The sequence below is a fragment of the Hemicordylus capensis genome, chromosome 1 (assembly GCF_027244095.1).
Source record: "Hemicordylus capensis ecotype Gifberg chromosome 1, rHemCap1.1.pri, whole genome shotgun sequence".
NCBI classification, from domain to species: domain Eukaryota; kingdom Metazoa; phylum Chordata; class Lepidosauria; order Squamata; family Cordylidae; genus Hemicordylus; species Hemicordylus capensis.
Genome location: NC_069657.1, coordinates 132,428,831 through 132,455,157, shown reverse-complemented (window position 1 = coordinate 132,455,157; position 26,327 = coordinate 132,428,831). Strand labels below are relative to the sequence as shown.

General features: G+C 41.4%; 1 protein-coding gene and 1 long non-coding RNA gene across 7 annotated transcripts in view; one reads left to right on the top strand and one right to left on the bottom strand.

The window, feature by feature from the left end:
- Positions 1 to 13,220, top strand: part of TSPAN4 (tetraspanin 4) — a 923,335-nt gene extending 910,115 nt beyond the window's left edge. For all 6 annotated transcript variants that reach the window (XM_053302002.1, XM_053302099.1, XM_053302289.1 and 3 more), the window contains 3 exons: positions 6,830 to 6,961; positions 8,772 to 8,855; positions 13,033 to 13,220. In XM_053302002.1, coding sequence (XP_053157977.1) covers positions 6,830 to 6,961; positions 8,772 to 8,855; positions 13,033 to 13,101 — 285 coding nt within the window. In that variant the 3' untranslated portion in view covers positions 13,102 to 13,220. The remainder of the gene's footprint in view (positions 1 to 6,829; positions 6,962 to 8,771; positions 8,856 to 13,032) is intronic.
- LOC128347774 (uncharacterized) lies at positions 12,938 to 25,909 on the bottom strand. The gene is made up of 2 exons (XR_008317723.1): positions 17,692 to 25,909; positions 12,938 to 15,818 (listed from the first exon to the last, which is right to left on the bottom strand). It is a non-coding gene; the product is annotated as an uncharacterized LOC128347774 (long non-coding RNA).
- Positions 25,910 to 26,327: the final 418 nt, after the last annotated feature.

The window sequence follows — 26,327 nt, the reverse complement described above, 5'->3', positions numbered from 1 at the left end:
TAAAGATAGATAGATAGATTAGATTATTAGATAGTAATTGGCCAATCTGACCAGCATTCTTCTAAGCGCAATCTCAACACAAGATATAAGTGGCATATCGTCAGCATACATCAAGATCGAGATTTTGCACCCATTAAGTGAGGGAGAGAAGAATTTCTGGGACTCCATGGCCTGTACTATACCATTGCTATAAAAATTAAATAAAAAGAGAGCCAATAGACAGCCCTGTTTGACTCCTCCGTTTAATAAAATGGGGTCAGATAACAATCCTTGTTGGCCCACTCTCTCCCTGGCCATGAAATTAGAGTGCAGTTCAATCAGTAACCTGAATGTCATCCTCTTAAGCTTTCCCCACAGTCTAGATCTATCAATAGAGTCAAAACCTGCAAAAGGTCAATCAACACAACATAAAGGTGTTTTTTTTAAATGACCATTAGAAAGTGGAAGGGGGGTAAGTGCACCCTCCCCTGCCCTTAAAGTCAGAGCTCCTGCCTTCAAACTTCCCCCACCAGTTATGTGCACATCCCTAATGTCATCCACCCCATTCTAAGATGGCAGACACATGAATGTTTGAGGTGCAAGTGGACTAACATGTGAACCACATAATCAGTTAACCAGATTTGCTACAGTTGTAAGGACACATACGGACACCTCAGTGGTGTAGTCTGTGATAATGTCATCCACCCCGGTTCAATATGGCAGATGCATAAACCTTTGGGGTGCAATGGGGTAACTTGTGGACCATCTAATCGATCTGAACCAAATTTGGTACAGTTGTAGTGAGTGATGCACAGGGACACATCAATGGTGTAGTTTGTAATGATGTTATCCACCTTGATCCAAGATGGCGGACGCATGAATGTTTGAGGTATAAGAAGTCTAACTTGTGGACAAACCTAACTGAGTTGAACCAAATTTATTCCACTTGTAGGGATAGTGAAAGGAAAGTAGGCAGATTAGTTCTTACTAGAACGACTTGTTTGTATATGGAATAAATAATACTTCATTTCCAGTTCGAAGAGAAAACAACAACAAATATTTATATACAACTTTTCAAGAAAAGTTTCCAAAGCGGTTTACATAGAGAAATAATAAAATAAATAAATGGCTCCCTGCCCCCAAAGGGCTCACAATCTAAAAAGAAATGCAATATAGATACCAACAGTCACTGGAGGTACTGTGCTGGGGGTGGATAGGGCCAGTTACTCTCCCCCTGCTAAATAAAGAGAATTACCACATTTAAAATGTGCCTCTTAGTCCATTTAGCAGGGATTAAAGACCTCCTCTCCTCTTGTCATAACACCACACAGGTGTTATCAGTTTTTGAGGAAAGCCTCTCTAAAATGTGAGTCCACTAGTGGGCATTCATCTCCAGGGGCTTTTCCAAGTGTCAAGGCACCAATCAACTGCTTGCACTCTAGTGCTGCAATTGCAGACCACTCTGGAAGGGGGCCAGATTCAGGAACTTGGTATTCATTTGTCTCATTCTGAGTGCTACCATAGGTGGTTGAGAAGTATTGAAACCAGGCCTCAGCTGAGATATCTGCATCTGAAATGGAATTAGATTGAATGCTAGTTGCCACCATTTCCCAGAATTTCCTGTTATATTTCTGGATTATACAGAGACCCCGTGCTCTCCATTTATCTTTATAACAGGAGAGTTTCGTAGCTTTCTACAACTGCTTGTCTTGAAAGCAGAACTGTTTTAATGGTTGAATTGAGGAATCAGATCTTTCCATCCTAACTCTGCTCTGGTTGTTGCAAGGCTTGTCTCGTAAGCCTCCTTCATTCCTGGTCAAACCAGACCTTCCTTGTATGGCCCCTCTGAGTTTGACCTGCTGTGGTCAAATGGGGATTTATTATAGAAATAATTTCAGAAAAAATATAAATGTCTTAGCTGGTTTGTATTGCAAGTTACCTCTGTTTCAGCAACTGCTAAGAGTTCAACAAAGTTGTGTGATCTTCTCATTAAGAGCAGTACTCCATTTAAGGTGTTGTTTACCTTGGGTAAAGCCCTCTAATTTATAATATGTTGCAGAGGGGGGCACAATACATGCAGAAAAGGTCATGACCAAGGGCAGATGGTCACTCTTTGAGCTATTATGCATGTCAAAATAATGAACCCATGAAAGCAATGTCAGAGATTCCAAAATGTAATCTATGACACTGGCACCATTGGCATTTTAAAAGGTGTAGAACTCATGTGAGTTATCATGGTCAGTACCATGAAGACTGTAAAGTCCAAATCTGAAAGCCAGATTCAGGAGGGAAACCACATACTTATTCAGTATCTTAGATCTAGGTGAGATACCACAAGTCCTCTAGTCTGTGTCTTTTTAATAAGGCTACGTATATTCTGGCCAACCCTAGAATTGAAATCCCCAACTAGTAGAATATCAGTATCTAGCAGCAGTTCCTCAACTTTCTCCAACAAAGTTTGTAAGGAGGACCAGACCTGGAGCCACAAATTGGAATTCCTAAACACAGGGAGATGTACATTAATGCAAAGAATGGATCCCTGTTATTTGCTAGCTATATGAATGGTCTGTATAGCCCTCCACTTGCTCCCCCATGCGGACCCTCTTTGATGGCTGATAGAGCAAATCTGCAGAACCTCTGCAAGTATAATAAAGTATCCTGCACCATGTCTCCTGCAAAAAGATGACATCCAAGTTTTTCAGATATTGTTCACAATTATTATCCACAAACTTATTCTGCTACCCTGCAGTATTCCAGGAGACTGCTTTTATGGAGCCAGGGTATTTTGACAGTCAGTTAATAGAGTTTGAAGCTGCTAGCAAGTTGGAGTCTTCCATGCAAGTGCCTCTTTCTACACCAGGACACATTGGCAGCCTGTCTTCAGCTATTGGGAGAAGTGGAGAGTTCCATTGTATCAGGTTTTCCAGCTCTTTGGCACTTGCTACTGGAGGGTTAATTTTCTCTCAGTCAGCTAGTTGAACTGAATCCATCTTGTGGGTTGAGGAGCTGTTAAGTGAGATAAGCTCAGGGTTCTGGGTGGAGAGAATCACATGGTTCTTGTATCAATAGCAGGTCATCAATAACACACTTTTGACTGTAATTCTCTTTTGAAGAGAGACATGCTGAAAGTGGTTCAGCAAAAGAGTGTAGAGAGGTCAGTGTATTCTTGAGGCCTTCTAGCCTTCCTATAATCTCATCCTATTCATTTCTTGGCAATATTCCAAAGGAATCAATCAGATGTTCCTCAGTTGAAACATTCAAGTCCTTTTTTGGGCTGCAGGCCAGAGCTGATTTCTTGGTATGATGATCTTATCTAGCCTCTGAACACTGACGACTGATTAGAAATGGTAACAGAGTCTGTGCCAGGCTGCTTATCTATAATCAGAGGTATTGGATTTGACCTGGCTTGATGGGAGAGTGGACTTACAGTCATGTCACGGAATACTCGGACAGTATGATTTGGAATGCATGCAAGGAGGATTTCAGCTTTAACAGCATGTGTGGAATAGTGGATTGAGCAAAAGTTAACAAACGGCTCTTAGCTCCTGGAGGGCTAAGTAGGCCTGCATCTGAAGAGCTGGCTTAAGGAATGAATTATTTCTCTGTGAGAATGCCAATTTCTGTTAATATTATTCAGACAGACATAACACATAACCTGATTTAATTGCAATGTCCAGTTATAGTTTATAACTGCAGTTCTTCCAGATCCAGCTGCAGGCTGGCCGAAATCCAAGGTCACAGCTAGTTGTTTTCGTTGCTTATCTGAGCCTGCTGTCTCGGTGAAACTAGGCATTGAAGACTTAGTTGCAGAGTCTGTCTCTGCCAAATACTTCTGAATAAAAAATTTCAAAATATGTCATTAATAAGTCCACTTTCCTACTCATGGTAGTGATTCCTTTGAAGATTGCGACCACCAATTTTGCTGCCAACATACATTGATTTGCTACGAGAGCCAAGGGAAAAGTGGCCCATCAAGCCAGCCCTAATTTCTGAGCCTCTGTCAATGCTAACAATTTATCCATTAAAGGCTCCTGGTCATCAGGCATTAATGTTACTCCTGGTGAAATCAGGCCGTCAGTTGATGAAACTGGCCTCTCTGAGTAGAGGAGATTGTCTATCTCAAGGGCAGCATGTATATTATATGTGGAAATTGTAATAATGTCTCTCTCATCTTCATTAAAAGGTTCACATTAATCTATTTTAGGCCACTTGGTGGATTTTATCATTTGTTTGGACCCTGGGGACCCAGAAGTGGTCTGTTTGAGTTTATTTCCCATAATAGGTGATATAAAGTAATAAGAGAACTCTTGCCATCTTGGAAGTATTGATTAGTGCCGCTTTGCCAAGCCCTAAGCTCCTCCAAGGCATCAACGTTTCCGGAGAATAACAGTCTCATATCCACATTCTGCTCTTCCAAAAGCTGGATAATCACCACAAAGGGGCTGCCAGGAATCTCCCACATAAGCAGGGAAAATTCTTTTTAAAGACTGAGAGCTTCTCGGAGGGGGGGGGGATTAAGAGTGAGGCTTTAAACAGGCTGCTCTTCCATCACCATCTTATTTCCTCCCTCTTGGACAAAGTGGCAGGTCACTCCAGATCAGATAATGGAAGCCTGCTGGTGTGTGTAGAAAGTGATTAGAATCACACTTGCAGCTGTCTGGAAACAAACAAACAAGTGCAGTGGGTGTTGTGAGTGCCATTATTTTAGATCCATGTTTGGGATAGGGAAGGGCACAGAACCAGTATGGCCAATTTGCTCTGTATTTGAACCAGCCCAGTCCGTTGCAGTTCTGGCCGAACTGCACCTGGTCTGGTTCCGCTTTTGAACTGGGTTGAACCAGTTTGTGGACCGGTTAGGGTCAATGCTTGTAAAGGGGAAACCATTGAGGGTTCCCCTTTACAAGCTAAGGGGGATTCTCTAAGGGTGGGGAGGGGAGAGGGGAACTTACCGTCCAGGTGGGCCCCCCCTCTAAATCCCTTCTAGCCTCCCCAATAGCAGCCAGTGGCCACTGACCAGTTTGAGCCTCCGTGCAGTAACTACAGAATGTGCAGTGGCCTCTGCACATGTGTGGAGGACATCAGAATAGATGGCCCGCACGGAGGCCCAAACTGGGCAGCGGCCTGGGCTGCTATTGGAGAAGCCATGTGGGAGGGGGTTAGTGGAGCTCCCACCACCATCATCCCACTGCCAGAGGGAAGGTAAGTTCCCCTCCCCCACCACCTTTGGGAATCCCCCTCTGCTTGTAAAGGGGAATCCTCAGCAGGAATCCTCAGTAAAGGGGAATCCTTAGCGGATTCCTCTTTACAAGCATTGCCCCAAACCGGTTCAGTTTGAACTGGGGTCGGTTTGATTCAAACTCGGACCGGCACCTCCTTTTGGGGGGCCGGAACAGTTCAAGCTCAGACCAGTCAAACCGGGCTGGTTTGATTCAAACTGGGGTTTGAGTTGAACTGGTTCTCATACTTCTAGTCTGGGAGAACCTGAGAGCCATGAATATCCCCTTGCCCAAGCTGCACATTGCTTGCTGGAGGAGGCAAACAATTGTGAGTTCCTCTCACACACTCCATTCTGCAACCCTGAAATATAGCTCTCCTTGTTTTTGCAACCAAACATTCTGCCTTTTTAACCAGAGCTATAAATCACTCAGCTTCATGAAGCACTAAAATTCACATCCACCTTCTGGGAAGGTAAGATGGAAGAGATACAAATCAAAGTTTAGTACTTTGCTACTTCAAAAAGTTTGCTGCTTGCAATCTCAGCTCCTAGATCATGAATATCTATATTACTAAATGTCAAAGACAATTTCAGGCCAGAGCATGTGCAGCTCTGAATTCACTCATCTTTACAAAAATATAATAAAACATGTTTCATTGCTATAACCATTTCATTTGCTGTTCATTTTTCCTAGTGGTAATAGTCTTTTTGAAAAATAATATCATTGCACTCTTCCAGTGCTGACAATCCCGTGTTCAATGACAAAAACTGCTGAGTCATGATTTAATAACCAGGAGAGAAAAGAACCCTAAGCAAGAAGAATATGTTGTTCCTAACTGGGTTATTTTTGTTGTTTGGTGTAACTTTAGCTTTCTTTTACTTTTAAAAAATCAAATACATGGGCCTCAATAAGAACCTCCTTCTCAAGTTTTTGTTTGTGCCAACTTAGGGTTAACTTGCTTCTCCTTGTGAAGTGTGAGCTAGACTCCTCCAACCACTGTGTCCTCTCCTCAGTCTCCCAGCTTGTTGGAAGCACTGGGAGCAAATGAACTATCAGAACTATTAGGATTCTGGTGATGCCAGTTACTGTGCTTGATTTGGGCCAACTTTCCTCCTTCTTCACCTTTTCTCCAGTCAGGAGCATCTCTGGAAGTAAATTGCTCTTCTTCCCATCCAGCAATTGACATCTGTCAGTGAGTAGGAGATCTGTTTTTGTGCCACAATGGATCAAGGCAGGCATGGAGGCCCTCTAGCTGTTGTCAGCGTAGCTGCTTTGATATCTCTGGGGGATGGCAAGTACTAAACAATTTAAGCTAGGTATCTGGATGCTAAGAAGAATTTGGAGAGACCTTAGTATTTGGATTTGAAGGCCAATAGGCAAATTTTGTAAAATCAACTCAAAAGTGCTTCAATTAGAAATAAACCTGCCTAGGAGAATTTCCATGAAAAAGTCACCCCACCAGATGCTTGAGGTAGAGTCATCTGTGAACTTTGGAGGACCCAGAGGATTCCCAGAAGGGGTTATGACTGGAGTCTTTCAGCTTCCTCTGTTGTGCCAGACCTACTGCCTGCCCCTCTAGCAGCCTCTGGGCTCATGTGTGCTCTTAATGTCAAATGGGCTTTCTCTCTCTCCAGTTCAGATGCTGTGGCGTGTCAAACTACACCGACTGGTTTGAAGTGTACAATGCCAGTCGGGTACCAGATTCATGCTGCTTGGAATTCAGTGAGAATTGTGGTCTTCATTCCCCAGGGACCTGGTGGAAAGCTGTGAGTACTTGTCACGCTTAATTCTTACATTAACCAAGCTGACCTAGAATTATACAGGTTCCAGTGGAGAACGAAAAATTGTAGTCTTGTACAGTTGCCAAATGCTATCATTTCATCTTGAGGCATGACCTAGCACCTGTCAAAAGACAATATTGTGCTGACATCATTGTAAACGTGGTTGGTTGTGTGACAAACAAGGGGGAAAGCCTTTACTAACACGAAAGAAAATAAGTGGTTCACTTTAAAAGGTGGAGGGCGAAGCAAAGGCTCAAAAAGAATACAAGAGCAAGAGCTTAGGTCAAGACTTGGGGTTAATGTAATTTTTCTGTTCCTGTCCATCACGACTTTTTCACCATTTCAGCAATCTCATCTGAAACAACAATGGCTTCTTCAAAAGAGAACAGCTTTTAAAATAACTAGACAGTTATTTTTTAATAGTATTTTAACTAGTACTACTAGGTTTTTGCATTAGAAGTAGTGATTGGAGGCACCCCCTAAAAACCTTTAACTTTTTGTTATGGCTGCTCACAACTAGATTTCTGCTTCAATTGCCTTACCCCCCTCTATTTTATTCTTTGAATGTCCAGCCATTCAGGAATCATTTACTATATGTGATGGCCACAATGCAGTGTAGCCAATCAGATGTTTATGTTTGCTGGCATAAAGGTAGATGAAGTCAGATAGAGAAAAAACAGGGCTTCCTATCATGGTCATATGGAAAATCATAGCTTTTTACTTCTAAGAATTAAACAATTTCTCAGTCTCTCTTAACAAACCATCTGATGCAGTTTATCATGAAACTGCCACCCGTATTTCAGCTTGGCACTAATTTTATGTGAGGACATTCTAATGCAGAATATTTTTAAAAGCCATTATACATCTTAGACATTCCAGAACAATGAGAATTCAATACATGCTGGAGTAAATGATGCACAGTGGATGCTAGCAGAGCCAAAGGGGTCTGCTAATGTTGCTGGAAATCTCTCAATGAGATTCTGCCTCTTGTCACATTGTAACCACATGCCATGGGTCACCTCATGTTTGGATAGGTTTTTTTCGTATCAAAACAACCCCCCCCCCCTTTTTTTTAGATTTTTACAATAGTATGAGCGGGAAAGAGGGCTCTATATAGGAAGCTGTTTTGGACACAAGCTGGTTAATATATGATAATAGCAGTCATGTGAAACATCCTCCAAGTGGAGGCCATGACAGACAAACCATTCCCACATGTCTCATGCTCTAAAGCCATGCCTAATTCTGGATATATCTACCCAATCATGCTAAAGAAACAACAGGGTTGGGAAATGACTTGCTTCTACTGGCTGATCAACTCCTACTAGAGGATTTATCAGTGTTCAGGAGTACCTCACCAGCAATACGAGGTCTACAAAATGTAAGGCCATTTCACTATTGCGTGGATGTCACAAAGGCACTGCAAGCTGATAGGCCAGTGAAAATATTTTGGTTTGGTCAGTAACTTGCTTATAACTGTCTTTTCACATTCCCCCTTTCACCTCTACTTTAAAAATTAATATGTATACAATTGCATTTAGAAGTGCTGGTATTTGACTCATACTGGGTAAAGGGAGCAAAGAGAATGCCATTCTTTTTGTATCTTGCACCTCACAGTCTTATCTGAACTGTTAGAATCCTATTTCGTTTGCAAGTCAAACACCCCCTCAGGGTATTTTGAACCTTTAGTGAATTACCCAGTTTGATCTCGCTCTCCATTTCTCCTTGTACCACTTCACTTCCAACATACCCAAGACTCATGTTCCTGAGTAAATAAATATTCTCTCTCTTTTTAAAGCCTTGTTATGAAACAGTGAAAATATGGCTCCAGGAAAACCTGCTAGCAGTGGGAATTTTTGGATTGTGTACAGCTTTGGTTCAGGTACAGTTTTACACTTATTCCTTCTTGCTTGAATGCTTTCGCTTTGGTTACTTCTTACATGAAGTGATAACAGGCTTAACTGTATACTGTCTTTTCTTTCTCTCTCTGAGATGATTTAGACCAGTATTAAATGTCAGGATCATAAGCCAGGGACTGCCCTGGTTAAGGTTACAAGCAGTATTTCTCCCTATTTACAGCATGCACATACATATACATCGGCAGTTTGTGTGCTGATTTTTTAAAAAGAAATAACTGTTCCATTGTTTACACTTTTTGATTGATTAAGTGCAATCAAGTCGGTGTCGACTCTTAGTGACCACATAGATAGATTCTCTCCAGGATGATCTGTCTTCAACTTGGCCTTTAAGGTCTCTCAGTGGTGCATTCATTGCTGTTGTAATTGAATCGAGTCCATCCACCTTGCTGCTGGTTGTCCTCTTCTTCTCTTTCCTTCAACCTTTCTCAGCATTATGGACTTCTCAAGGGAGCTAGGCTTTTGCATAATGTGTCTGAAGTATGATAGTTTGTTTACATTTAGGACTTGTTCAAATGACCAGGAGGGTTGCCAACTGTAACTGAAGCTACACTTGGAAACCACCCCCCCCCAATAATTTTTTTCCGTATTTTTCATATCAAGCCATCAGATCTCCACAATTGCTTCCAGTAATGAAAAGACTGGTGCTGATTCCTGGAGACTCCATACCAATCCTGCACGGTTGGCAATCCTGGTGATCAGTTACTGGCACAACAATACTGCACAATATTTTTATATCGCTTGTTGTTAATATGATTGAGGGATTCTGTCTGAGGGAGGATGAAACAAGTTCAAAGGGATGAACCATGGCTGATTAGGGGAGGAGTCTTATCTCTGTGGCCAAACACATGCTTTGCATGTGGAAGGTCCCAGCTTCAATCACTGGTATCTTCACGTAGGGCTAGGAAAGACTTCTGTCTGAAACCCTGACATAGGGCCGTCCTTAGGGCAGGGCAACTGGGGCCATCGCCCCCAGCCCCATGCTGGGATAAGACCTGCGCTGGAACATCCTGCCCTGCAGAAATTTATCTTTCTCCCCCAGCCTGGGTGACCAGTAGTGCTGCAGAAGCTGCAGGCAGGCTTGCCTGCTATTGAAAAGTCCCCTGCAGGCTACTACAACTCCCTCTGCCAGGACCATGGGATGTTCAGTAGTGAGCAGGCTTTCAGAGAGAGGCCTCTCTGATGCTCTCCAGTGCAGCTCTCCCCTGGGGTGGTGGCAGTGTCCCATCTCGACCCTCGAAAAGAGCATAGCTGTGTAAAGGATGATCTGCACAACATGGAGCGAGTGAGGGCTCTGCACTACTTGTGAATTGCAAGGTAATTCATTTGCTACAGTGGCTGCTGCTGATTTTCCTGTCTCCAGTAACCGAGTCTTTCACAGGCTGAGGAAAAAACACCTGGATTTCCATGGGAGGGAGGAGGATGGGAGGGGATGCCATGAAAGCACCTTGATTTCTCAATCTGCCCATCCCTCACTCTCAATCTTCCTGAAGTTCTGAACAAGCAGGCAGCTGGCGGGGTGCGAGGGAAACCACTTGTCGTCTATGCCTTTAAGGGTTTCTGAGAACTCTGCTGCAGCTAGAGGTTCCTAATCTGCAGAAATGTGGGTCCCTCTGGATTTTTCCACCTGTCCTTCTCCCCTGCATCTCTTTTCAAATCCAGCCTTTTGCAAGTCCCTCCTGCACAAAGCAATGAGAGCTGAAGATAAAGCTTGTCATAGCAATGCCGCTGCCTAATCCTGCCAGACTCACCCCATCCCCAGTCCCTGAAGCACCCCAGGAGGCAGAGTGGCCAGCTGTGCTGTGCATACCCTCTGCTCTTCCTTGCAGGCAGCCCTGAGAGCATGTGCCTTCCTTCTCATAGCCTGCAAGGGAAGGTATGGGATTTCCCTTTTTGTATTACCCCCGCCCGCATATTTATGGAATGGCTTGCTATGGGGCTTTGATATCAGGCACAGATGTAGGGCAGGGCAAGAGGGCTCTGTAAAACTGATTTGAAGTGGATTGGACAAATGGTTGATTTTGAATAATTTTCTGAATGTTTTCTAAAAACACACACACCCCCCAAGAAAAGTCCTATAAGTGGCTTATTTCATGGCAGGAAATTACAGAAGCTTCTGAAGCTGAAGCCCCTCCACCCCAGACCATCACTCCACCCCCATGTGGAGGAATTTTCCCTCCCCTATGTGGAGGAATTGTCATAAAAAAGGATAAAGCACCCCACTTTTTGCCCCACCCTTTAGATCACATGGAATGACTTGGCAAAGGGCTTTGATAATGAGTACAGCAGGGTGGGAAGGCTCTGAATATTGAATTTGAAATGGATTGGTGTGTGTGTGTATATATATATATATATATAAAATTTTCCTCTATTGCAGTAATGCTTCCAGAAAGAGTTCTCTCTAGCTATAGAGTACGTCACACCTAGTTAAAGTGGAGCTAAGTGTAAACAGCTGAATATCTATCTATCTATCTATCTAAGGTAGGTAGACAGACAGACAGATAGATAGATGCACTATGCTCAAGTTGGTTTGCAGTCCAGAAGGTCCGAGTGAGAATTGTGAAGCAAGGGGCATGTGCTGTGCTTTTAACTTTCCCCCTTACAAATGCACTATATGTCCACGCTGGTTGGACATGTCCAAAAACCTCATTCACTCACACTATATACTCAGTATGTCATCAGTCAGTAGGATTCTGTAGTCAAATGAAATGTTAAGGAGGCCCTGCACATGCTGATTTGCCCCCAGCCCCACATACCCCTAGGGACTGCCCTACCCTGAGGAGCCCATCAGTGTAGATAGAACTATCCTAGATGGACAACAGTTCTGATTCGCTATAAGACAGTTTCATATGTTCATATATGTATTGATCACTGCTCACCTTCATTTTAGATAGGTAAAACTGGCCATGAAACAATTTATTTCAAGGCAGCAATCTGGAAAAAGTTAATTATGTTTGTCATGTTGAAATCAGCTCACTTGTCCTGCAACTAACTTTATCTATCTATTTCAATGGGACATCAGTGTAACTATATTTCATTTGTTTGGGGCCCAAATGTGCAGAGGTAATTTACTGTAAGCAGATAGTTACTGAGATGAATGGCTAAGACAACAAGCCCTAAATAACAGATTCTGCATACTTTTCCCTACAATAATAGTGCAAGAGAACTTACTAGTAGTTCTTGTTTAATAGACTGTTAGAACAAAAAATATCTTTTTTCTTCTTTATTTTCCAAGTCACTTTTGGTTCTGATGTGGTGGCGTAATAAACAAATTTGCCTTTTACTCACAGCTCCAGCAATTAAAATTTGCCATTACCAGTTAAATTGATCCCCTACTAATTAAAATGCCTTTGCTGCCTAGAGAACAAAAACCAGCCTTTATTTGAACGGAGACTAATGTAAGAAGTCTACAAAGTTAAGCATGTTTTAGGCTATTGGAGTAAATGGGCTTAAGCATGCCTAGCTTTGTGTTGGATTGTGGCCTAAGGATATATCTGCACATATGTATCAGTTCTGGCTTCCCCCAAGGAATTTTGAGAACTGTGTTTTTGTGGTATGATCTCAGGAGAATCCTGAGATCCATAGTACTCACCTTTAAGAAATAGTCCCCAGAGTTCTCTGGCATGAAGATATATTTGTGAAATCGTTTTGATTATTGTGTAAATCCTCAGTGCTGCACTCCTACACATGCTTGTTTGCTTAAATCCTATTAAAATAAATGGGACGAGCAACCTAAATAGGCAGAGGGCAGCAATATAAGGCAATATCCATTGGGGAAGTTCTGCACAGTTGATTTCAACATGTCTTGCTTACCTGAGCAGAAACTTTGAGATTAACTCTTGCCTTGTAATCCCTGGGACAAGGCAGTCCTGACAACAGAATCTTCCATAAAACAACTACTTGCTCACAAGTTTGGTGTTTTCTATGTAGTGCCATTTTTTGGAATTATACAGTGCCATTTTGTTTGGGATTGGCATGCATTCGGTAGCCAGCAAAGCGTTTTTAAAAAATTGTCATATTGCCCCCTGTATGTTAAACAGAGTCTACATTTTTAGTCAGTAGGACAGGGTATTTATTTAAATACATGTTAACAAGGTTTGAGGTGTATGTTTCTTAATCCTGACTACTTTTTTGTTCCTACAGATTCTTGGATTGACATTTGCAATGACCATGTATTGTCAGGTTGTCAAGGCAGATACCTACTGTGCATAAAAACCATATTCGGAGTCCATCGGCCATGTCTCTTCTCTACAAGATGCACGAGGACTCTTCTTCATGTTCAATCATCAATTTTTTAAATGTAAAATAAACTGTGTATAATTCTCTCTGGACATTTTGTGAATCACCCTAGTTTATCACCACCATACAAAAGGAAACAGCAAGGGACTAAGACTTGCTTGGGCAAAATAAAATATTCTCTAAGTAATGAGAAAAGCTAAGAGAGAAGATTTTGCACAGACTGTGGCAAGTATAAAGAAGTTGTTTTTCAAATCTGCAGACTAATAGAAGTTTCCACCATGGTGAATTCAACAGATCATGGAAATACAGAGAGTCTAGTTATGTATCAATAAGGGTATAGAGGATGTGAAGTGAGTTCAACATGTCATTTTACTGCAATTTGTCTTTGCAGACAGCACATTGGATCAAGGAGCATGCTTCTGAACTCTCAAGCTTTTACCGTTGAGTGGGACTTCTTTGGAAATGTTTTCTACTTAAAGCTGCAGTTTCAGTTTCATGCTCACTGAAGTCAGATCATATGTGAAAAGCAAGATCAACCCTGGTTTAGGTTTAAGTCTGGAAGCAGAAAATCTTTCTGGGTTCTGTCTTACAAACTAAATAATAGTATGCAAATAATAATGTGTGGAAATTTATACAAAATATATTCACACACTCTGAGCATTCTCAAGTAAAGTAGTCTAGTGGCTGCCTGCTAAAGCTGGAAAGGGTTGTCTCCTATTTTGTACTGCAAGGGACCATACATTCAAAAGGAAATAATGGAATATTACTTCTTGGAGGAGAAATTTAGGCCATTGGAAAAAATTATGTCAGATAAGAACTCTTGGTCAGTAGGAAAAAGGAAGAAAATAGTTTTCTGTCACTCTCCTCTGGATATTCTCTTAAATAGCATTTCTGTTTGAACTTAATTTGTGTTATTCCTTTCCAGACCATGTCCCATAAAAAGCTGTCAGCAGAATATCACTTCATTAATTTGTGATGTGATATCCAAGCAGGATAGGGCTCACTGCAAATAGGATCCATGATCCAGAGCTTGTAACTGCTATTTTACAAGAACTAAATCAAATGGTCTCAAGGAAGAATACAGAAGATTGCATAGCAACTTCCTCATTGGGGAAAAAATTACAGTTTTATATAAGTAGTCATTTTCCTGTTTCTCTTTCCCTGTGTTAATGTAACTGAAGAAACTGTGAGTAATGTTTTCAGGCTGTATTACACCCCGTAACGTTTTGTCTTTTAAGAGATATTGGCTAGCATAGGAAGCCAAAGTAGTCTACATGTACTAGTGTACATGTGCTCTTTTTTTCAATACCAAATGTTCAGGTCCAGGTGATTTGCTTGGCATCCTGAAAGAAACATGTGCAAAACATCCCCTAAACCAAGCTGTTAGTTCACCCAACCTCAAACTAGACTTCGAGATTAGACTGGAAGTACTATTGCCCAGCTTCAGATAAGGGGCATATACAGTACATGCTGTTCTGCTGCTTGATTAGTGTCCATCAGCTGTTTGACAGGATGGGATAGAGAGGGGGAACTGGATTTACTCTTTGGCCATGCAGCTCCTTGGTACTATATTGCCTCTAATGGAGGGGCAATACACATTCAACCCTGGATTACAGCCTATTTATTTACACAAATATTATTTCCCGTACCTCTAAATATGTACAAAACATTCCCATCAGGTTAAGCACAATCGGGAGTGTCACTTCTTTTCCACCTTTGATCAACATTTTGACTGCCAACGTGTTAAATACTCAAGAGAATGCTTAATGGCTAAACACTCAAGACTTTGGGAGGAGCTCATGGAACAAGAGAATGGATCTTTGCAAAAGTGAACGTGTGACTAGACCATGCAAACACCTCGAGATTTCCTTGGTCAGAAGAGGCTGCTTCTCTACTTCGTGAAAGACCTGACCAATTTTCTGCTTGAATTAAGTAGTTGTATGCAAGAATTTGTGGCTAGTGTTCTATTTATGCTAGCAGGATATTTCAACTACAAATGTAATTACCGTTTGCAGTTTAGAGCAGAGCATATACTGTAAGCCAGGCCTGTCATATACAACTGTCTGTCATGGTTTTCTGTAAAGAATTTTTCAAATTGTAGTTTGAGAAAGGAGCTAAGAATATAGAAATCCCTAGTCCTCCCTGCCCCTTCAAAGATTTGAACCCTAGCAGCAGACTCAGGGGCTTTAGTTGCTCATAATTATACAAATGGCTCCAACACAAACAGAACGGGATTGGGAAAGAAGCTGAACCCTGGCCCCTCAAGTGCCAATCATGCAAAAAGTCTGACCAAGTTGGAACACATCCCCTGCTACATTGATACGCGAGTAAAAGAAACAGCTGCTGTTGTGGAAAACACATGCAAACTCCACAGGAAGAACTTCGAATTGAACTTGTCCTGATTCACCATCATGCTTCCTACCTCTCTCACTGTCCTTTGTCCTGTGCAGGCTTTGAATAATTATGTCCTTAAGCTGTTACTTTCCTTCTCTTCCCGTGGTTTTTGCTCCCTTCCCACACCCTTTTCCTTAGCTGTGGACCGACTGCAGCTTGAGAGCATCATTGCTGTTTAGTAGTTGTCATGGCTCATTACCACTGTTGTTTCCACAAGCATTCCTGCTGACAGCGTGTGGATTCTCATCTCTGGAGAGCAGAATAGCGGCGATGAACACATTAATAAAACATGGGTTCTAAAAAGATAAGACAGATGAAATCTATTTGTGGAGGTCCTCATCATTAATAATTAACACAGCAGTCCTGGTGGTTCAGCAGATAAGTGCACAGAAGTTTGGTTGTACAAGTGAATGGGATGGCTCCTACAAGAGGTCTCTGTTAATCAGTTTATAGTGTGGTTGCCAAAGAGGAGGGAAATAATGTTGCCAAACAGGCTGCATTTTAATGCATTCTTTTCCTGTATTCTGCAGCTTTGCTGAATAGATGCTGCAGCATCAGAGTGTATCCATGGTTGGAAGTTCAGATGAGCAGTCCCACTGTTGTTCTAGCAGATCCTTACTCTCCATCCAAGAGATGTAGGGGTTGTCATTTCTTCACCAACACCAGCAACAATTCATGTAAATTGTGCAAGCTACATAGAATGGTCCTGCCTTGAAGAAGCAGGGATCTGCTAACAACGCAAAATGCCTTCCCAGCAAGCAGTGAGGAGCATTACATGGCCCACAGTGGATTCTGATGGTCCTGGGTTCATGGGGCCCTGCCATACTGCTAGACCTTGAATGGATACAGACGACAAGGAGCTGAATGCTTGGACATTTGCCCTATTTGTAAATCCTTGGGATAACCAAGTTACTTTTATTCATTGCTATAAGAAAATCTTATGGGACTGGCCCAGTCATTCAATGGGCTTCACTTTTAAAACCAAAGGAATGAAAGCTGACAGCTAAGGGCTGTCCATGTTGGTGAAATTACTTGCTTAAGCAATGCTCTCCTGGTGCAACACTGCCAATCTCGGTGCTAAGGCAAATGCTGGCTGCCTGTTACACAGAAACCACCAGAACTGGGGGTGGGAGGTGGGGGAAAGAGCTCATCCAACACCATCCATCAGAGCTAGATACCAGTAACACCTACAGATTGCGACTGCTCACTATATTCCATTCACCACCCATTCAAGCCCTCCAGTATAATCTGTAATGAGGAAAATCATTTCTCTTGTGAATAAGCAACTCTCTGGCTGATAAGACCACAATGGGCAACACACAGTTTGTAGCAATATCCCTTCCTGTCAAGATGTCCCTCCAGACTAATTTATTAGCACACATGTTCAAAGCAGCATGGAAGGAGCCAGTGCAATTGTATTTCCTATGTTGATGATAAGTACAGGGCTTTTAATTGTACATCAACAGGACCAAAGCCATTTAGGGTTCCGGTGTTGCACCTGCCCCTAAATATACAGGTTTGGGTCCTTGGTGCTTAATTTCTGGTTCATGGCCCAAGGGCTTATTGTAATCCTATTGAAGTTAATGCAATTAGGATGTGGGTTTACATTTCCATATGTCATACATTGGGACCGTGTCGTCTTGTGTCTATTATGGATATATCTAATAAAATTTGTGCTTTAATATATTGTAAAATAACTATGACTAGCTGCCTGTGGGGGAGGGAAAGATTATTGAACTCCCTACAGCACAGAGTTACAGCAGATTTCTGATCTATGAGTACATGCTATGACACTTGTTTATCTTTCTTTCAGTTGTATAGCTGTTTGGCCACTGTTGTTATACATAACAGCAACAAAATGCATTTGCCATAGATGCTATGGAAGAATATGCACCTTATGTATAGGAGCATAAAGGCTTCTTTGAAAGATTGTGCAATGGTTCTCAGGTGGAGGCCTATGAGGTTAGGGCTTTCCATCTGGTGATCATGGGAAAGTTATTCTGTCTGTGGGGGAAAACGTTGTATACTTGAGTTCACTGGTGTTTACTAGAAAGAAGAATGCAACAGAAGAAATGGGTGTAAGATGCAAGTTTTCTGATGCACCTCATAGATACAACCCAGTTATAAGAATGTTTATTCATGAGTCCCACTGAACTCAACAGAACTTACAAATAGCTGTGCATAGGGTTGCAGCCTTAGAAGCTTGGGCATTCTGCACATTATGAGGGAAAAACCTGGGTTTTCTGTTGAGTGTACACTTGATAGTGGTCCACAGCAAACCTCTGATAAACAAACAAAAGCAAAAACAGGTGAGAGATGTGAGAGTTTAACCCAGACAATTGCAGCAACCCTATCACCAAGTTCACACATTGCATTTTTAGATGTGCAATTAAAACATCTTAGGCATACATCTAAAAATGCAACATATGAAGAAGCCCTGAGTCCTATTGATGATGTGCGAGATCTGAGCAACTCGGCACCTACATCCTATGTTTTTGAAAATGTTGCCCTCCATTTTCAAAGCTCTTAACTAAGTAGCTTTATTTTGTTCCAAATTTCATTCTGAATATAATTTCCCTAGCATTACCTGCTCCTGCTCATTGTAGCTTTCCTTGGTTACTTGGATTTTCTCGCTGCAGCAAAAAGGAATGGTATATTTTCATGCACCTCATAGGAAGGGAAAAAAACTATACATTATTTTTTAAAAAGTTATTAAATATTCTTTAAAGTTTACAACAGAATGTGTTTTGTATTCTTTAATAAGCTTATATGAATTGATAGCATTTACTGTCATATATATACAAACACTTTAATATTATATTTGTGTGGAAAAATACATGGCACATTTCTTTATTTACAAGTTTTCATTGCCCTTTTTTGTGGAGGTGGGGTGGGAAAATTAAAAAAAAAAAAGTGTTCTGCAGGATGGCAGAGCTTTCAGGAAATACAACCTGCAATTCAATTTCATGACATATTTAAAAATTATGATGTTATCTGGGTTGTATTGCAGAAAGGGAAATACAGACATGAACCTGCTAAGAAATATAACACTCCAGAAATAAAACTCTGGTTTATAGAACTCCCCCACCTAGGCCTAGAGCTGACATTGTTCTGGTGAGATGACTGCCGTCTTTTAGCAACTTGATTTCCTCTTAAAATGAGAATGATTTTAATATGCTTCTACCTGAATATTTCATGAACCTAATTAATATTCCTGATATTTGAAAGAATTTCATGTCTGCAAGCCTCTACACATAATGATCAATTTTAAAGATAACTATCCAAGCAAATACTTGTACACAGAAAAAAGATTATCACCAAAATTGAAAACCTGCAACCTCATAAGGGACTTTGAATGACTGAATTTTTAGCAGTGGGGATGCAGGGCGGGGGGGGGGATGCACCTTTGTATGAAATATTTCCCATCTATAACCTTTAGAAAGGAAAAATGTAATTGAATTAAACTTCTGCAAAAGGTATTTTCTCCAATCTAAACTAGTACTAGCTTTTGACTTTCTAAACACTGATTTACTATTCCAGTAACAGGGAACTATGAAGTTTCCACATGTGGAATTTCCCTCTTGAGAATACAAAAGGCCAAACCTTTGGGTCTGATGATGAGACCCTGGGCTCTAATAGAATATCATACTTTTGTTTTTACAAATTTATATATAAAGGCTGTCAACAAAGATCCACATTTCTATAACATGATAAAAGTAGATTTGACTCTTCCACTTGCATAGAGATTGCATTGCCATCTAGCATATACTTTTTCAATGCCCTAGAAGAAATGATGGTGAATTGTGATCCAGTGTGGGTCACACCAACAGCACTATGTATGGGTTTTTTGGGGTTGTTTTTTTTTAAAGAAAAGAAGAAAGACAGAGGGAAAGGAAGTGAATACTACAGATGACCTGTTGTGGTTAAAACAATTAAAAGCAAGTCCTATATTCCAGATTAGAACTAATGGAGAATCTTCAGTATGAAACAGTTGGTAAATACTCCTTGCTAACCAGTGTTCTAAAATAATCTCAACTCACCAGTGTAATTTCACTCTGCAAATATTTATGGTATGTATACTGTGCAATGATTGTGTTAAATTAGCAACATGAGATTACATAGATTTACCCCAGATGGAATCCTTATTTGGTCAAAATAAGTTATTTTCACCCAGAATTGTTTTCAGTGGTAGTCAACCATTGCTAAGTAGAACAAATAGGGTTTGTACAACATATAAATAGAGAATGTTAAAATGCAGTGCTTCTGCATTTATTCCCCCATATGCATAATAATTAACTTTTTAGTTTAGGCTGTCATTGAAAAAATACAAGAGAGATTTTTAAAAAGATATTAGGGACATTTAGAATGAAGCCAATGAAATGTATGGTTAATGAGACTCAATGCAGCTGTTCTTCCCTACCTCCTTCCTTCTTCATAAATTCAGTAACGTTTCAAACCTTTTTCCATAAGCATGTTGCTGTTTAATACATCCATGTCTTAAATGGATGTGTGTTGGGGTTGACTTGAGCATCATGTGGGCCACTGACCCCCAACCCAAAGCTAGCCATACCTATTGAATATAAAGGCACAAGTATCTTATTGATTTTATATGGATTTTAATTTGCTTGCGTTGTCTTCTTGGCCCCGTATTGCATGATTTTTTTTAACTGGGTGTGCGTTGGTGGCAATGTGGTTTACAATTTTTTGAATTAAAACCTGTCACAGTCTTTCTAAAGGAATTTACATAACAGGTTAAACAGGACAATGAGTTGGCATATAGGGAAGCATAAAATATGTATATTTTGTTTATTTCTAAATAGAAGGAAACATGCATACAGCTTTTTCTTCATTTTGAAATTATTTAAGGATCTTTATGGACTGAAAATTGGGGTTTGATCTATTTTCAGGTTGCTAAAAATCTGAACACCTACAAGACAAGTTCTTCAGTTTTAAATAGCTAGACACCCTCTCCCAAGTCACAGATTCCAACTAGCTCCTTGGTTTTCCTTGGTTTTCCAAGGAGTTTGGAACAATTAAATAAATAGGCCAACAGCCAGAGTGCAAAGAGCAGAAAACCTGGGACAAATCCAGCCAAACACAGGCTAGAGCCTATATTAGGATCTAGTTCTTGGTAATGATGGTGGTGTTTTTCTCTCTTCAACCACTGCATCTGCTCAGTGTCAGCCAGCAGAGTTTTCCTGGGTGATGAAAGGTCAGTTACACCCTAGCCTACAAACGGAGTTGATCCTTGGTAACCCATTATCACCAGTTTGCAAAACATTTTGCAGATAAGATTTTTCACATCTGTTCCATTTGTGGCAGAGAGGGTGTTACCTATGGCTCTGACTGGTCTTATGATGGATATCCTTCATCTAACAACCTGAACAGGCTGCTGGGTGAGCAGAGGCAAGTACCTCACACTTTACCTTCATCCATACTAGCTGATTACAGATATCAGACCGGGTCTATCTGGGTTTTGGAGGTGGGCAGTCCCTCATTGAGGGCTTGGTGCTTAAGTCCCTGAAGCAGGCTGTGGCAAGACTCTCTCCTGAAAAAAAAAGAATCTGGATCCAGGTGATGTAAGAACTATTGCCCAAGTCAAATCCTCTTTATTTAGATAAGGTGTTTGAGCATGTGCTGTCATCTCAGTTTCACAATATAAATGGATGAAACGGATTGTGTGGATCCATTCTAAACTGGCTCCTGGACAGTTCTGAAACAACCTGCTTTAGTTGCCTCGCTGGGTTATCTGCACCAGAAGACGAGCCAGTGAGAGTGCATCCATGTTAGTTCTCTTGGACCTCTTGGCTCTGCTTATTTTAAAGTGCCAAAAATGTCATGTTACTCATCTTCACCTCACTCCTTTCTGGCTCACTGACGTCTCTGTGATGCCAGTCCCAATTTCAGTAGGTAAAGGAATACATGTACATACATGCCCAGAGTGATATCCTGAGTCATCTTGCAGGAATGGGTTAATGGGGTACTGTTTGTTCGGTGCTTCCAGTTCTGCCTGCAAGGTCAAGCTCAAACAGTGGTGCCGGAAGACTATTGTTCTACCCTGTGGCCTTCAGCTGGTGGGCTACTACAACTTTCCATCCTGTGGCAGAAGGGGATTACTTTACAGGCATGCCCTCCTGATGGACACATTTTTAAATGTTGCTGTGGTGCATGTCGGTATTTCAATTCATTTTTTTCCTCCTTGCCGTTTGAAGCAGATTAGTTACTTGGTGTGGTGCACTTTGCCTGATAATCTTGCAAAAATCTAAGGAGCACTTTGTATGCAGTTCATTCTACTGAACAAAGGGTTGCTGAGGGAACATAAATTTCACTATGAAAACTCTGCGGAGCTCTCACATAAATCCTTGAGCTTTAGGGCCACCTTCTGGTAATTCATACAAAGTCTGAATGCTCTTCTTAAGCACTCAGTCCGCTGACTCCTCCAAGGTACTTCACAGGTAGCTCTCTTGGTACAACACTGCTTTAGTCTTTAAGCAGCCCAGCTAAGTCCTCCGGCTTGACTTTAACTTTGCGAGAAGCAACAGTGGGGGTGGGGGGTGGGGGGGATATGCTACATTTTCCTGTCATTTTCTTTTAAGCAGCACAAGTGGCTTATGGAGGCTAAGATTTGTTAAAATATTTTTGAAGCAGACTTGCAGGAAACATGGTTACAAACTTATTTTTCATAAAGGAAACCATGGTTTCGAGCTGGCTTACTTCTCTGTCTAGCAGAAGCTGTTTGCCAAGCGGGGCTTGGAGGGCAGGGCAAGTATGCATTGTTCAAACCACCTTAAACTTGGGCAGAAGGTTTCTGAACTGCATGTGGTCCAGTGCAGCTGCAGCTCCCCTCATGCTATGTGGTTTCTAGGCTCATATCAGGTTAAGTGAAGGCAAATGAGCTCTCTAACACACCAATCTCACCTCTTTCTTAAAGTTCAATTTCCAGCTTGATAAAAGAGACAAGCCACCTACTCACCCACCCACCCTCCAGCATGTGCGCCATTAATGACATCAAGCAAAGGTAACAATCATTTCTAGGCACCAATATTTATTAACATTTTAATTGAAAATGGTAGGGAAAGGAGTCAGAGGATGCATACGATGTCCTTCCCCTACAGAGTACCTGGTCACACCTTTTATTTGGCTTAGACAATGGAGAGGAGACCTTAGTTGCTCTCTGTATACAAGGGACTTATTTTGCAGGCCCAAGAAGCCTTGCAATCTCCCAGATGGAGCCCAGCATTTTTAACATGTCATGGCTCAGAGCAAGCAGGCTGCACATTTATTATTGATAAATAATATCAATTTGATATCAATAATATCAAAATAATAACAAGATGTGGTGACAACCAACAACCTGAATGGCTTTAAGAAGGGTTTGGATAACTACATGGAGGAGAGGTCTATCAACGGCTAACTTGTCTGAGGACTGTGTGCCACCTCCAGCCTCAAGGACAGGATGCCTCTGAGTACCAGTTGCAGGGGAGTAACAGCAGGAGAGAGGGCATGCCCTCAACTCCTGCCTGTGGCTTCCAGCGGCATCCGGTGGGCCACTGTGCGAAACAGGATGCTGGACGAGATGGGCCTTGGGCCTGATCCAGCCGGGCTGTTCTTGTTATTAAGAACCCAAGCAAACGCAGGCTCAGATTCATCACAAGAAGATAACATTGAGATGGGATCACTAAGCAAATGAGTCTGGGTTTCCTAAAATATCTAGGCTTTAAATATCCAGGCTTAGCAGACAAGACAAGCAAGGTCTCTAAGTAGATGGGTACACAGGTGCAAAACTATACAAATTCACAAATAAATAAATAAATAGGCTCTGGTAGGACAAAGAGGCACCACTTAAAGTGGTGGTTCTCTTATATTTAGCAGGGGGAGACCAACTGGCCCTATCCAGCTCCAGCAGAGCATCCCTCCAGTGGCTGTTGCTGGTGTCTCCCTGGTGTTTCTTTTAGATTGTGAGCTCTTTTGGGGACAGGGGACTATCTTACATTTATTTTTTCTATGTGAACTGCTTTGAGAACTTTTGTTGAGAAGCGGTATATAAGTATTCATAGTAGTAGTGCCAGCAGGGAGGGGGAAAGCAAGAAAACATTCCAGACAATGTATGGCAACATATTGCAGCAATTTAAAGAGATAGATGGCATCATGCAGGGCAGCCTCGAGTCCAAATGCACAGAGTGGGAGAGCACAGGATAGTGACTCACAGCATTGTGCAAGCAAGCAGCTGTGCACATTGTAACACGGCGTGCACACAGTTGCACAAGTGCAGTCCTGCACACATCCACAGCCACATGTGTGCACACTGTGTTACAACATGCATGGCTGCTTATGCTGTATGAGAGCCACTGCACTGCTCCCACAAAAGTGCAAGATCTAGTTCAGGGACTGTCCATTCCACTATGAGTTGGTTAGTCTCCATGTCACCGACGTGCAGAGACATAACTACACAACTCTTTCGAAACAGAATCTATGAACATCCAGCCAATCTGCTCTATTGATTAATTCAATGCTCCGGTGCCTTGTTTATAGGAAGAGATATTGCTACATATAAACAGAAATAATAGATGACACTTCTATTGTTATTGCTGATGGTGCACAAGGCTTGTTCATTTTAATTTAGTCAGCTCTCCCACTGATGTTACTGTTTCCCCTCAATGCTTTACAGCGCATTAAATGCAAAATTTAAATTTAAATTGAAAGTGCCAGCACTCCACATAAATATATGCACAGTAATCTGGTAGCAACAGAGTAGAGAATTTACATTTAATTGTTCTTAGAACTATACTGGCAATTTTGGGTTCATTTGTTCTAGAATGCATTTACTATTTGCTGGTATACTACCTGTAATCAGGCAATGCAGGAAGGTCTAACCTGAAAAGTAGACACTAGGTAATTAACAGGAACAAGCACTCTTTGTATAAGGATTAAAACTGATCTGTGTCCCGAATGTCTCTCTAGACTTACCTCAGCTTTCTTATCAGATTTTCTGTCCTTTTTAAATATCAGTGGCACACAGTGAGTGGCTCTGCTTATTTTAAAGTGCCAAAAATGTCATGTTACTCATCTTCACCTCACTCCTCCTACTCCAGTAGGAGGTGAAGGAATAAATGTACATACATGCTCCGAGTGCATGGAAGCCCTAGTACTACTACTGTTCTCATAGTCTCCATCTCCAACAGCTAAGGATGCCTCAGAATTTTAATAATGATTTATCTTCATGAAGCAGAGAGAAAAGGATTCCCTAGAGGTGCTGCCGAGAGACAGTGCCTAAGCATATTTACAGATTATCACTGGGGGCTTTTAAACCCTGATGTATGTTTCCATTAATCCACAGAGCAAGGAAGGCCAACATTGCCAAAGTACAAAACGTTCTCTTCCAGCAAGAGGCTAAATAAAGGTGTCCCTGGACTAGCCGAGGACTATGTCAAATAAGTCCACCCACTTTAACTGATACTGCTGTGTCTTGCAGGATGGATTCTCTTAATCTCTATCAGTATGCTAGCATGCAGCCACTTGTGAAGGGCAAAAGCTCACAAACCTTCTGCCTCTCATTGTCATGTTGCAGCCTCTCTGCTGTGTTCCTCAGTCTTGATGTGATTTTATAGAACCGTATTTATGAGAAGACATGATGAAAACAGGAACTCCTCCCACTTGTCTTTGTCTGACCTTGCATTGTGATATCAATGCAAGACTTATCGGTCACAAGTGACATTTCCAAGAGAGACGGGCCTACCTTAAAGGTACTCTCGACTAAAGAGCATGGTGATAAATCTCTTTTCTGTCAAGTGCCCTCCAGACACTCCTGGCTGGATCAGTCTCGGGAGACAAGAGAAGAAGCGATACTTCAGGGCAGTGAGGAAGCCTCTATCTACTATACCAGAAAGGTGTACAATTTAAAGAAATCAAAGAGAAAAGGAAAGGAAAATGCTTGTTTGCCATCCCAACAGGGGACAGCTTTCTCTTTGAAAGCTCTGTTTAAGCAAGATGGTGTGCTAGAAAGGTGGAGTGGGGAAGAATGGTAAGAGGGAACTATGCATAAACACAAGGGCTGCCTCATACAATGCATTTTGTATTGAAAACTGATTTCCCGGTTCACAGTAGGGATGTGAACCATTTATGAAGATCAGCACAAATACACAGGGGCCCAATCCTTTCCTAGTCACCATTTTTGTATATTCTCAGGTAAAAAAACTAATTTGCACGACTGCCCTTCATAAAAGATGATGCTGTGCAATGTTCTATCTTTGGAAATTGGTTACAAAGCACAAGTCTTGTGATGACTCAGTGGTGAGCCTTTTCTGTAGTTGTCCCAGGGTGTGGAATGTACTCCCTGTCAAAGTAAGAGATGCACCATCTCTGATAGCCTTCAGAAGAACACTGAAGACACCCCTGTTGAATCAGGCTTTTAGTTCATTTTTAAAGTATGATTTTAAATTTTAGTTATCAATCAATCAGTTTATTGTGTTCCATAGAGCAGAATAATTTATCTGTTTAAATAGTTGGTTTAAAAATTTACAGCTGTTTTAATCAGTTGTGAACCACCCTGAGACCTGGGTATAGGTGGTATAAAATTGTGTTGAATAAATTGTACATAACAAATAAAGTATGAAGTCCAATGAGAAATGTGCATGCCTGGTTTATTGTTACCCAAAAGCTCTGGGTGGGTTCATATTGGCTAAACATCTAAAGGCTATTCCCTACCCTTTGTTAATATTGTACAAACAACATGCTTATGACTATCCATAACAGCAAAGTGTGCTTGCAACTAGGGATGTACACTGAATTACTTTGGCACCATCCCA